The sequence below is a fragment of the Amblyomma maculatum genome, chromosome 2, assembly GCF_055883805.1.
Source record: "Amblyomma maculatum isolate TAMU_Amacu chromosome 2, ASM5588380v1, whole genome shotgun sequence".
Classification (NCBI taxonomy): domain Eukaryota; kingdom Metazoa; phylum Arthropoda; class Arachnida; order Ixodida; family Ixodidae; genus Amblyomma; species Amblyomma maculatum.
In genome coordinates, this window is record NC_139345.1 from 199,277,439 (window position 1) to 199,291,350 (window position 13,912).

At 48.8% G+C, this 13,912-nt stretch overlaps 1 protein-coding gene across 1 annotated transcript; it reads right to left on the bottom strand.

Moving 5' to 3' along the window:
• Positions 1–211: 211 nt before the first annotated feature.
• LOC146200905 (uncharacterized) lies at positions 212–13,209 on the bottom strand. The gene is made up of 2 exons (XM_084592470.1): positions 9,062–13,209; positions 212–272 (listed from the first exon to the last, which is right to left on the bottom strand). The coding sequence occupies exons 1-2, from the start codon at positions 13,102–13,104 to the stop codon at positions 212–214; spliced, it is 4,104 nt and encodes a 1,367-aa protein (XP_084448596.1). The 5' UTR covers positions 13,105–13,209.
• Between the last annotated feature and the right edge of the window lie 703 nt (positions 13,210–13,912).

The window sequence follows — 13,912 nt, forward strand, 5'->3', positions numbered from 1 at the left end:
ACGCAGACGCGAGTGGTGTCGGCCTCGGAGCTCTGCTTGCTCAGCGCCCCTCTGGCTTCGGTGAGTACGTAGTCGCTTACGCCAGCCGTACTCTCACCAAAGCCGAAGCGAACTACTCTGTAACGGAAAAGGAGTGCTTGGCCATTGTCTGGGCAATCACAAAATGTCGCCCTTACCTTTACGGCCGTTCTTTTGACGCAGTCACGGACCATCATGCCCTATGCTGGCTTTCATCCCTCAAGGAGCCATCCAGCCGCTTGGCACGGTGGGCTCTGCGTTTGCAAGAATACGATATCTGCTTAATTTACCGATCTGGTCGCAAACATAAAGACGCCGACGCTTTATCTCGCTCACCGCTTCCAGCCGACCTTGCCAGCCTCTGCGTCTTAGACTCCGTGGCATCTTCGATCGACGTCAGTGACATGCCTGCCGAACAACGGAAGGATCCACGGATCGCCTCTCTTATTGACTACCTTTCAAACCAATCAGCGCTTACCCCTTCACGCGCCCTTCGCCGCCAAGCTCCTCACTATGAGATTCGGGATAACCTTCTTTACCGGCGCAACTACAGCTCAAGTGGACGGAAATGGCTCCTCGTGATTCCGCGCCATTTACTGACTCAAATATGTACAGCCTTTCATGCCGATCCACAGAGCGGACACGCCGGAGTTTTCAAGACGTACACACGAATCCGTCTTCTTTATTATTGGCGCGGTATGTACAACTCTGTTCTCGGGCACGTTCGATCGTGCCTGACGTGCCAACGCCGCAAACCTGCCTGTCCCCGCTCGGCTGGTGAGTTAAGGCCTATGCGCGCTTAGACCCTTCGACCGCATTGTAATTGACCTATATGGCCCTCTTCCGTACACACCCGATGGAAATCGCTGGGTCATTGTCGCCGTCGACCACCTGACGCGATATGCCGAAACCGCCGCGCTCCCAGCTGCAACAGCCAGAGATGTGGCCGGTTCTTATTGAAGAACTTTATTCTCCGTCACGGTGCTCCTCGTGAATTGCTCAGCGACAGAGGCCGTGCTTTCTTATCCGAAGTCGTTCAAGCCCTGCTCGATCAGTGCAAAATGATTCATCGGACTTGCACCGCTTACCACCCGCAAACGAACGGCCTTGTTGAACGATTTAATCGCACCCTCGGCGACATGCTCGCGAAGTACGTCGTATCCAACCACACGAACTGGGACATTGTCCTTCCTTATATCACCTATGCGTACAATACTGCTACGCAATCTAGCACGGGTTTCTCTCCGTTCTTTTTGCTTTACGGTCGGCATCCATCTGCCCCCCTTGATACTGCCCTCCCATACAACCCTGATCCATCAGAATACACTACAGTGACAGAAGCTGCCAAGTATGCCGAAGAATGCCGCCAGATTGCCCGCACGTTTACGACCGATTCTCAGTGGCGCCAAAAATATCGCCATGACACCGATCAGCAGAATGCACCACACTTCGAGCCCGGCTCCCTTGTGTGGCTATGGGTTCCATCCGGTAGCCCCGGTCTCTCCGCAAAGCTGATCTCAAAGTATCACGGGCCCTACCGTGTCGTCGAGTGCACTTCACCAGTGAACTATATTGTTGAGCCGCTTACGCCGTCTTCTGATTTGCGACGCCGTGACCGCGAGACTGTACATGTTCAGCGTATTAAGCCGTTCTACGCCCCATTGTACCTTCGTCCCCTTAAGTCGCCAGGATGGCTCCTTTTTCTCTGGGGGGCATTGTGAAGAAGAAGATGAGACCTTTTTACTGGCCGCTGATGAAGAGGAAGCAGTCAGTGGAATTGTGATCGCGCAGATCATCGTGCTGGTTTGATCATCGTGCGCTTCCTTGCCGACCTCGACGCCGTCCTCGACGTATAGATTAAACCTTTCCTTACATTTGTATATTTTCTTTGGCTGTAGAATTTGTGGCCGTAATTCACCGATCGCCTTTAAACACGCTGAATCTTTTTCAGACTATCACAAGGGTTCACAAATGTCCCGTATCTTTATAATGCGTCGCTTTATCGCAAGCGAACTTCAAGATATCATAATTTACTAGTGGTAATTTTTTTTTATTTTCTACAAACGCTTGTAAGTTTTCCTGCATACAGAGATATCCGGTGCACTAATACTTGTAATACTGGGCATTTTAGCTTCACGTGCTACCAGCGGAGCAGCGACGTCAATAAATGCACTTCCGACTGAGTGGTTTCAATATGTAAACATCCTAGAAAGAGTCGCGCGGTGTGCTGCGATCTGTGCAACTTTCATTGGTCAGCGATGTTTATTTTTCTCGAGCATATTTTTGTCATCGGTAGCGAAACGTTTGTGCTTCCACTTTCGCGTTGAAGGCTGCAGATCTTCGGTCGCAGATATGAAGACACTCCGCAAGATCGTATGGTTGTACGATCGTACGAGCGCAAAAGCGACGCGATGCGCCTATATGCAGAGCAAAGCGCAAACTTCAACGGCTTTGTATTTTCGAGGTATGTTTGAAACGAATCGTGCTCTTTCTGCACAGAATAGTTGTATAATATGTTTGGTATCATGCTTATTTAGTGTGCTGGCGTGTCGGGCATGGTCATTCTGGTTGATCTTCATCGATCGGCCCGGCTTCTGTTCAGAAGCGGAAATACTCTGCCCGGTATAAATTCCTGTCCAAAGATGACGGGTTCGCCCGGTTTCTGGTTACTTAATACAGGCTGAACCGAAATGAAACCCCGTGGAGCTCTCATCGCGGAAATTCCGTTATGTTCTGTGGCCCTTGTTTAAGAAAAAAAAAAACTACACGCCGGGCTGGAAAAAGCATGCAGAGCTATAAAAAAACACGACTACATTTTAAAACGAAAAAAAAAAACTGGCCAAAAAATAACAATTCATACGTCGTGATTCGAACTTCGGTCTTCACGGCTAACAAGCACACCCTCTAACCGCTACACTTTTTTTTCTTTATTACCTGACTTTTGCAAGACAACACAAACACGAACAAGACATTGATATAATAAGCCTGCCAGGGGCTGGCTTCGTCGTCCTAGAATTCCTTTAAACCCATCAAAGGTTCTACATTTGGCAACCACTCAGGATTATCATCGACGAACTTCACAATCTCGATAAACCGATAAACAAAAAAAAAAAAAACTCGTGCAAGACGCGCATCAGGATCACAGTGATATCCTGCCATGCGTGAACGCCATATACGGTGGAGGCCTTATAACATGATTGAATCATATGGAACCCCCTCCTCATTTTTCGTGGGTAAGTACCGTATTCCGTAACGATTAATAGGTAAATATTTATAGTTCTTTGAAGTACGTCCCAAAAACAACCCCTGCCCAACAGTGAAGAAATACCTAATCTACCGTTTCTGGCTGCTTACAAATTAAGCAATGTGCACCCCACGGAAGAAATAAACTTTTTTCTTGCAAAAACACTTTTATTGACAAAGTTCCTTTGTGCAACTTACAAAAGAAACTTTTAGCCGCTGCCCCCCCCCCCCCCTTTTATTCTCTTTACCCTCTTCAGTAAACTGGTCCAAGTCCCTGGGACTCTGGCATGGTAGATGGCAAAGTGCTCCTGATAATTTTGCAAACGTGTCCTGGGTGACGACTCCGCCAAAGTAACTTGGCGTGCCACTAGAATGCTATTGTGATAGCGAGACATATTGGAGACCATGGACAGATGAAATACGGGAAAGGGCAGATAAGTGAAATTAACTGGCTTTTCAATTTTTGCCAGAGCCACAGTGTGCAACCACTTCATCATTTCTAGGCTGTGGTATGTGTTGCAAGTTTTACACTGTGCAAGATTGAGTGTGCAGAAGCTGCATAGGATATTCGCGGTTTTTGTGTAGGCTTCAAAATGGGAAAGATGCAGTCGCATGAATTTATTTAAGTGTCAAGGATGGCGGCGTGGGCTTAGGGCATCTTTTTTTGCGGCAGATTGTCAGTAGATTTCTGTTCCTGTGTGACGTTCATGATCCATTTTTGTTCACTGTCTGCCAAATCACGCTTGGACGTGCACTGCCAGATTTTGTTGTGCCAACCGATGTTACACGGGAGGTATTTTTATTTACTTTAGAGAAGTTGTTTAAAGTGTGCGATTTCTTTTTGCAAGATTTTCAAAAGAATGTTTATCAACTGTGAAAAAGAAAAAGCTGTACAGATTTGTGCGACGTTGTTCTTCCGGAGCCATTCTATAAGGACATATACAGGGGAGGCCCTGGCACTCTAACCGCTACACCACGGCGGGATACAGTTACGGCGGTTATATTTCTGTTTATGTAGTCGATATTGCTCTTTTGTACTTTGTGTATTTTTGTACGGTGTAGAATGTGTAGCCGTAATTGACCGATCGCCCTTTAAACACTCTAAATCTTTTTCTTGGCTATCACGAATGGTTATCCGTGTCCCGCATCTTTACAATCCATCGCTTTATTGCAGGCAAACCTCAGAATGTCGCAATTTACTAGTGCTTATGTGTTTTGTCATCGCCTTCAAAATTATGTAATTTTTGCTACATACAAAAATATGCCGTGCACCAACACTTGTAATACGGCTTGTTTTAGCTTCACCTGCTGTCAGCGGAGGAGCGACGTCAGTGAATTTACTTCCGACCAAGTGTTTTGCATACGTAAACACTCGAGGAAGCGACTCCCGATGTCCGGCTAACCTGTGGATATTTCGATGGTCAGCGACGTGTTTCATTTATTCTCGAGCGCATTTTTATCCTCGCTGACGGAACGCTACGTTCTTGCTTACACTTTTGCATTGAAGGTGTCAGTTCTCCAGTCGGAGCGATATGAAGATGCATCGCAAGATCATACAAGCTGCGGCGACTGTTGCACGCGCAAAAGCAACGCGATGCGCGTATGCACTTGCTAACGCACATATCCACAGCTTCATATCTTCTAAGTATTTGTGAAACAACGCGTACTGCACATGTACAGAAAGGTTGTAACGCATAATATGTATTGTTTTATGGTCATTTAGCGTACAGACATGTTCCGATGTGGTAATTCTGGTTGAGTTTTCCGATCCGCCCGAATTGTGTTGAGAAGGGGAAATACTCTGTCCCGTATCAGTTCTATTCATGATTGGTTTGTCTGGTTTAAGTTAAACCGAACAAGACCTGCCCTGTATTGAGCTCAATACAACACTGGTCCGCCCTGTTTTATATCCATACCGGTCTGGGATGTCCTGTTTGAGATGCATTGTGGAAATGGTCAGTCCTGCAATAACTCCATACCAGACCGGACCGTCCGCATTAAGATTCATACCGGACATGACCTGATCGGTATAAACCTATCTAAGCTTCATACAGGACGGGTCACAGCGGTATGAAATTTATACGGGATAATACAGGACCGGATCAAACCCATTTGGCGCGATACGGGATTTTTCACTAGGGTCACTTCAGATATACCTGCTGCTAACTTCTTTCTTTGTCCTACGCTATGCGTAGGAGGTCCATTTCTTTCTGAGTAGGACTACTCACACAATCTTGGTGCCAGCCTTTTCTATATTGCTTCGGCGTACTCTCGGATCCTATCGTTAACTCCTCTCGTGGTCTGTCCAATATATTGCTTCCCACAGATCAGGGCATCTGACACTGAATGCTTACAATATATTCAGAGTAACTCGTTCGTTGCGTAGTTTTTACTCTTAATTTGTTCCCTTGGATATTAACCTAAGCATGCATGGTTTTGATTTTTTAAGGGCCGTATGAAAGCTTGTAATGCAAAAATCGAAGAATTTATTCACAGAATACCTGTGTCACAACCACAAATGTCCTGAAATAAAGTTTTAATTAGATTTAGTTGCGATTGCAATCGTGAACTGTTTCAAGTGTGATCCCCGAATTGTTACTTGAATCATTTAGGTTCTGGCCTGCTTCATGCACGTCTCTATCAAAACCTGGCGGTGCTTCTCTTCTTGCGCGCAGAATACCTCCTTGAAATGTAATGGCTCGTTCACACTTGAGCATTCGGTGGCGAGAGCGAGCGAATTCCGCCGCCGTGGGAGAGAATCCGCCGGAGGTCTCGGCGGAAAGCCAAATTGGTCTGGGACCAATTCTCTCCGCTGGATTTTTTTCCGCCGAATTCATCAGCCAATAGGATGGCGAGGAAGTTGAGCTGGCGCGGACCGCGGCGCCCACCACTTAGCATCGCTCAGGGGCCAACATGGCAACAGCGTACTCGCAATCGACCGTCGGCTCACGATAATTGTGACGGCCACAGCCGAAATGCTTTCGATGGCGTTACGCGGTGAAGCTATATTGTGTATCTATTTTCGGCGGCATGTTATTTCGAGAGTTAACACGTTTCGTTACGTCATTTCGAGCGTTTCGAGAGAGACGATGACCGACGCGGCTCTGTCTCATAAACCACTGGCGATTAACGTACAACTAAATCTGGAATTGAATAATGTGGTCTACATGCATAACAATCTTCACAGCTGTTCTTGAGGCCACTATAACGCGACGAGTACTGCCAAAATGTTCAATGCAGGCTCAAAGCAGGACCTACGCATCAGAAAGCGTAGCCCGCACCGTGGACCAGTATAAAAAGCAGAAAAAAAAAAAGATAAAACGAGGAAGAGAGTAATTTACCGAGCAATGGCCCCATGAAAGAAAACACAACATAGAGCCCTTGCAATGCACAATACCTTACGTGATTTGCAAGCTTTTCGCTCCTTCTTGCACTGCATATGAACAAATCGATGATCCCCCGGTCATCGCAAAGCTTTCTGACACGTTTACATAAAAATAAGATTTAGTTATAAGCAAACTAGTGTCCTCGCTTCTGCGCTTGCCGGTTTTGAAGCTTCGTCGAGCCTTTTTCCTTGACTGTTAGTGCTACAGCTCCGTGTTCAGCGAAAATTACGTCCACGGTAGCAGAACATGACCGAAAAGCCGGCGCTCCTAAATTTGACAGCGCTGTGAAACTCCAAATGTTAAAATGTTAAAATGCTTCCAGTGCACAATATTGTGCGCATAGCTATCCAGAACATTAGTTGCAAGTCCTGAGAGCAGGCAGCCAGCTCCGATGGTCAAGAAGTTGTAATTTTTGAGCGGCAGCAATGGCCTGTACACCACGAAAAGTGCCATTATAAATGCGGCCATGACAAAAAATGCAAAAATATTTAGTATGCTACCATATCTCGGCGTGGCCGTGTGGTTAGTGCAGGACGCTATGGAGCAAGAGATAATGATTTCAAATCACGCTTGCGCTGCCGTTTTCTTGTTTTTTTTTTATACAAATTGATTTTTTTAGTTTTTTTAATGTATTTGAGGTGCTTCGTTACCTTTTAGTTTTTGCTTTTTATTCGAGGTCCTTTTCACCGGGCGACAGGCGCAATAGGGAAGGATACAATAGGGGAAGAATGACATTTGGAATGACATCGACGCTGTCCTTGGTATGGGCGGCAAATATGCCCCTTTTGTTTACGATGCCTGCTATTAATATTGGGGCTCGCGTGGCTCATCCCCCCGCTGACGCCAGTAGTTAGATGCGGCTCGCGGCTCTGTGGCTCGGCGGATGGCATCAACGGTCCCAGCAAAGACGAGGCGTCTTTTAACCAAACAAACGTTTAATACAACATCATGAATGTCACGGCTCCGGAAGGGGTGCGAGACGCCTTCTCGAACCGAGGCAAAGGTAGTTGGAACTTTGACGCCCAGCGTTAGCCGGTTACGTTCAGCGTTGTGAATGAGAACAGAGCCACGAAGTCAATGATGGAAAAACAACTATATATTCTTAGTATTATACACAGGATGATACGACGCAAGCATTTACAGGCATTTAAAACAACACAGTTAAGGTAGCGTACATGAGAAAACTAGCAATTAGAAATACATCAGTCAAAATTCTCACTATCAGGATACATGCAAATTGAACACAGATGTTTAAAACAAGGTAAGACGAGCGTAGAAAAAAGTTCAGAAGAAACTAGGAAACGGGCATATTGTCCGACGAGCGCGGCGGCACTCCACTCACAAAGACGACGCAGATGGGGAGCTCTCGAAGGCGATGGTCCTTCCGGAGCCCTGGGGCGAAGTCTTCGTGGTGCGATGCGGCGGCGGTTCGGGGAGCCCGGAGTGCTTGGAGGCGAGAGGCGCACTGCCGTTGGGTCCGAGTCGGCTTCTTTTCTAGCCTTCGGTTGACAATGTGTAAGACACGCCCACACAACAGTTCCCTCCCCAAGTCAGGGTCCGTAGAACAAACACGCACAAGTGCACACGCAGGAAGGGGCACGTAGGCCCCGCAACTTCCACACTGCATGGCCGCCATGTTGCGGATGAAAAAACGTAAGTCACAAACAAAACAACCAAAAAAGGATGCACGTACGCCAACAACTTCGGCCCTGCTAGGGGTCACATTGCAAAACAAGCTGGGAGGACACCTCCGCTCGCGCACTTCGAGGGGGTTTCTCTAACTGCGCGGAAACTACCCCGCGAGGAGAACGTGCACGTACGCGTGCTCTTGACATTACCGACAAGGCAGAGGCAAACAGAATACACTGACATATATCAATAAACTCTTCTAGAATATACTACATATGGTTAATTGCCATATTATGAAATATAAATGCGGCCACTTTTGTGACACGGCCCCCCACTTTCAGAATATTATAGAATAATATTCTAAAAACAAACAAAACGTGGCACGCAGGCCGATACAACTCATGGACATGCACTATACAATAAGTAACACATAACAAGAAGGAAGTTCAGGTAACATAGAGGAACATAACCATTAATCCATAATGCATGAAAAATCCTATGAACACTACAGTCGGCTAAGGTAGTCCGCCCCGACGTTCTGACTACCCTTAATGTGTTGCACGCGGAAACTATACTCCTGGAGGAGCAAGCTCCAGCGCAGAACTCGGCTGTTCAGTTGCCTACTCTTCTGTATATATGCTAGCGGCTGATGATCGGTCTGAACAAGAAATTCGACACCATATAGATAAGTCGAGAACTTTTGGACGCCCCAGACCAAAGCGAGACACTCTCGTTCAATCGTGCTGTAGGCGACCTCCCTAGCGAGCAACTTTTGGCTCGCATACGCGACAGGGTGCAGCGTTCCCTCGTATGGCTGCAGGAGCACAGCACCCAAGCTAGTGTCGGAAGCGTCGGTGCGCAGAACGAAGGACTCGTTGAAGTTCGGCAGCCGCAAAATAGGGGGATTGGATACACAATGCTTGAGCTTGCGGAAGGCTTCCTCATGTATGGGGTCCCACTTCACTGCATTACTTCCGCCCTTCCGGGTCAGCTGGGTGAGGGGTGCGCTTATCTCCGCATAGTTGGGTATAAACTCTCTGTAATAGCCGGTCAATCCCAAGAAAGCTCGCACCTGGCGCTTGGTCCTTGGTGGCTCGGCCGCTTGTATTTTATCCAGAGTTTTTCCCAGGGGTGCCAGCTTGCCTGCTCCGATTCGGTGACCGAGGAAATCAATTTCCGTCATCCCGAGTTCACACTTGCTGAGTCGCACTGTAAGCCCGGCCGCTTCGATTCTTGCAAATAGCTGTTGCAGTGTAGCAACGTGTTCCTCCCAGGTTGCGCTGGCGACGAGTACGTCGTCGTAGTAGTGCTCTACTCCGTGAATGCCGCCTACCACCTTGCGCATCAGTTTGGCGAAAACTGCGGGCGCTGTCTTGATGCCGAACGGCATGAAGCGGAACTGGTAGAGTCCGGACGTAGTGGAAAAAGCCGTTTTAGCCTTGTCGTCGTGAGACAGCGGGATCTGCCAATATCCCTTCACGAAGTCCACCTTTGAAAAATATCTCTTGTCTCCCGCTGTGGCAAAAACAGCATCGGCTCTGGGCATGGGCTCCGAGTCTCCGATCAGAACATCATTCAGCCTCCGAAAGTCGATACAAAGGCGATTACTTCCATCCGGCTTTTTCACCAGAAGTACGGGAGAGTTATATGGGGAGACTGACTTTTCAACAATTCCCAGCCTCTCCATTTCTTGCACTTCGCTCTCGATACCTTGCCTTGTTGCGAAAGGTAGAGGATACTGTTTAACGTGAACGGGTGCGGTTGCCGTGAGCGGTAGCCTGCATTCCATCCATTCTGTTTTGCCAGGGACATTGGAAAAAATAGCTGCGTGCCTCTCCATCGTGGATAAAAGGAGCTGTTTCTTCGCGGCATCGAGGTACGGCGATAGCTTCACATCTGCTACTCCCTCCGTTTTTTCAAACTCTGGAACAGGCAGCTTACTGTCCTCCTCAGTTTCAGTCATGCTGCTGATCACCAGGCACTGTCTGTTGGCGGGTGCGTCTCCCCTCTCTTCGTATCTTTTCAGCATGTTTGCGTGAAAAATCTTTGACCCGCTTGCCGTGTCGATGACGTAATCGGCGTCCCCTTTCCTGGCGGTGACCTCGAATGGGCCCTTCCATTGCAGCAACAGCTTGTTGCTATCAGTTGGCAGCAGAACTAACACCTTGTGACCAGCTTCGAAGTTTCGGTCCTTCGCCTTGCGGTCATAGAACTTCCTGTAACGGGTTCCTGCCTTTTCAAGTTCTTCATGCGCCAAACGACATGTTTCTTCCAATCTGTTTCTGAGATCGAGTACGTGCTCGTAAGTGGTCTTTGCCTCTTCATCTAAGCTCTCGTTCGTCCACACCTCCTTTAGGATGGCCAATGGCCCACGCACGTGTCGACCGTACAGGAGCTCAAACGGCGAAAAACCGAGGCTGGATTGGGGAACCTCCCGGTAGGCAAAAAGAAGAGGGGCTAGGTACCGATCCCAGTCTTTCGGCTTCTCAGCGCACATTCGCTTCAGCATTAGCTTCAACGTGCCGTTGAATTTCTCCACCAGCCCGTTAGCCATGGGATGGTATGGAGTGGTGTGCAGCTGACGAATGGAGAGCAATCGTGCCACTTCCTTCATCAATTCTGAGGTGAAGTTTGTGCCACGATCGCTGAGTACCTCGTGAGGGACACCGAGTCGCGAAAACATCGCCACCAGAGCTTCGGCAACACGCTCAGATTCTATGCTTGGCAAGGCTACTGCATCCGGGTAACGTGTGGCATAGTCAATCAGTGTCAAGATGTACCTGTTGCCCTGTTTAGACGGGGGGTAGATTGGCCCGACGATATCAATGGCCACCCGTTTGAAGGGGGTGTCAATGACTGGTGTCTTCCCAAGGGGCACGCGTGGCACTCTCCCCTTCGGCGTGGTACGCTGACAGATATCGCATGATGCCACAAATCTCTTAACATCCGCCGTGATGCCAGGCCAGAAAAACTCTTCTAAAATCCGCTCTTTTGTTTTCTGAGCACCCAGATGTCCTGCCATTATGCTGTCATGCGCCATCTTCAGTACCGTTTCTCGGTGTAGTTCGGGAACGACTAGCTGTCGCACCTGCCGTCCGTCCTTCTCTGTGTAGCATCGGTACAAAAGGCCGCCTTCCTTCTTGAACAAGATGCCGCTCTCCCCATCTCGACACTTTAAATTCTTGCCAATTTGTGTGAAGCATGAGCGCAATGATTGATCCTTCTCTTGATCGGCCGCATAGCTTTCTCCATCCCCTAATTGCCTTTCCGCGTCCGGAGTGCAAAGTTTCTGGAACTTCTGAGGCCTCTTTGCGGCCTGAGCACGAGTCACTACGGCAGCGGTGGTTTCAACGACCAGATCCGTTTCAATAGTAGTATTTTCGACTATTTCAACGGGATCATCAGGAGCCCTGGCACCCTCTATATTACCCAGGATCAGGTCATATATTGGATCCTGCATGCACAGTGCTACAAGATTTCCGCTGTAATAAGGGGTCTGGACCTGCACCTGCGCTTCGGGGAGCATCTTCACTGTTCCGTCGACGAGGTATACGGGATTACTCGTCCCCGTTAGCTGGTCCTCAGCTACCAAATCTCTCCGGATAATCACGGTGTTGCAACCGGTGTCACGCAACACAGTGATTGTTTTCCCGTCCAAACTTCCCGCAACCACGGGCAACCCTTCTACTAAAAACTTCCGCCGCGCCGTTCGCACCGCGCTGACAACGGGAATACGGCTACCATTCTTCAGTTGAACGTATCCCTCGCAAATGTTTTCTTCTACTTCCCTCGGAGGGGAATACAAACAGGCTGCCTGGGTTTTGTCAGGCGCCCCTTGCCGACACACATTCGCTCTATGCCCTCTTCGGCCACATTTGAAGCAGTGGGGGACATGGTTGGCGGAGTCGCTGCTCCGGCAGTGCGCGGCATTGTGTCCCGCCCGGCCGCACAGATAACATCTCAACGCTCCCCTCTCGACGGCCTTCTTTTCGGCGCCTCCTGCTTTGTTCGCTTCCTCCCGGCTTTCTTTCCTTCCCCTCGCTAAATTGACACCGCCTTGCGCGTCCAGGAATTGATCAGCGAGGTTGATCATGTCTTGCAATTTTTCTGCGTTCCGTTCTTTTAAGTACAACGACATGCTGGCGTGACAACTGCTCAGAAATTGCTCCTTAATAAACAGCTCACGCAGCGACTTGTACTCTAGGGGGATTTCGGACAGCTCCACCCAGCGGTCTAAGTAATGGCTTAGACGCGCTGCATATTGTGCGGCTGTCTCGCCGTCGGCTGGTTTGCCACCCCGGAATTTCTCACGGAAGCCCTCGATCGTAAATCTGAAACGCTTTAAGAGCGCCGCCTTCACCTTCTTATAATCGGAGGCGTCTTCCGGCGTGAGTCGCCCGAAAACGTTCAACGCCTCACCGCTTAGGCATGTGCTTAATGCCGTCGCCCATTGATCTTCAGGCCACTTCTGGCTACGGGCTATGCCCTCAAACCGCCTGATGTAAGCATCTAGGTCGTCCTTCTTCTCGTCAAATGAAACAAGCAACCTGCTGGGGTTAAGGCGGAAACTGGGTTCCGCTACTACGTCGCGACCATCAGCCCTTACTACGGAATCATCTCCCGCCTGGCGAAGCTCTAATCTTAGCTGAAGAAGCCTGGCTTCGAGTTCACCAGCCTCTTTTGCTGCCGCGCGTTCCTGTTCCGCGGTTTGTCTAGCGAGAGACCTTTCCTCCCTCTGCCTAGCTTGCTCATCCTCTATCCATTTTCTCAGTTCCACTCCTGAGAGACCTAACTGTCCACCTATGGATACTAATTTCTCTAGATCCATGTCACAAGTGCATAAAAACTACCAAAAAACCGAAAACTATCTATCAGCAATGCACACTTCTCAAATGTCACCCTTCGAGATCACTTCATGGTTCGAGGCTCGGTCTCCTTCCACAACGCTTACTAGTTACGTCAAAGTACCTGTCGCGGACGCCAGAATTTGTCACGGCTCCGGAAGGGGTGCGAGACGCCTTCTCGAACCGAGGCAAAGGTAGTTGGAACTTTGACGCCCAGCGTTAGCCGGTTACGTTCAGCGTTGTGAATGAGAACAGAGCCACGAAGTCAATGATGGAAAAACAACTATATATTCTTAGTATTATACACAGGATGATACGACGCAAGCATTTACAGGCATTTAAAACAACACAGTTAAGGTAGCGTACATGAGAAAACTAGCAATTAGAAATACATCAGTCAAAATTCTCACTATCAGGATACATGCAAATTGAACACAGATGTTTAAAACAAGGTAAGACGAGCGTAGAAAAAAGTTCAGAAGAAACTAGGAAACGGGCATATTGTCCGACGAGCGCGGCGGCACTCCACTCACAAAGACGACGCAGATGGGGAGCTCTCGAAGGCGATGGTCCTTCCGGAGCCCTGGGGCGAAGTCTTCGTGGTGCGATGCGGCGGCGGTTCGGGGAGCCCGGAGTGCTTGGAGGCGAGAGGCGCACTGCCGTTGGGTCCGAGTCGGCTTCTTTTCTAGCCTTCGGTTGACAATGTGTAAGACACGCCCACACAACAGTTCCCTCCCCAAGTCAGGGTCCGTAGAACAAACACGCACAAGTGCACACGCAGGAAGGGGCACG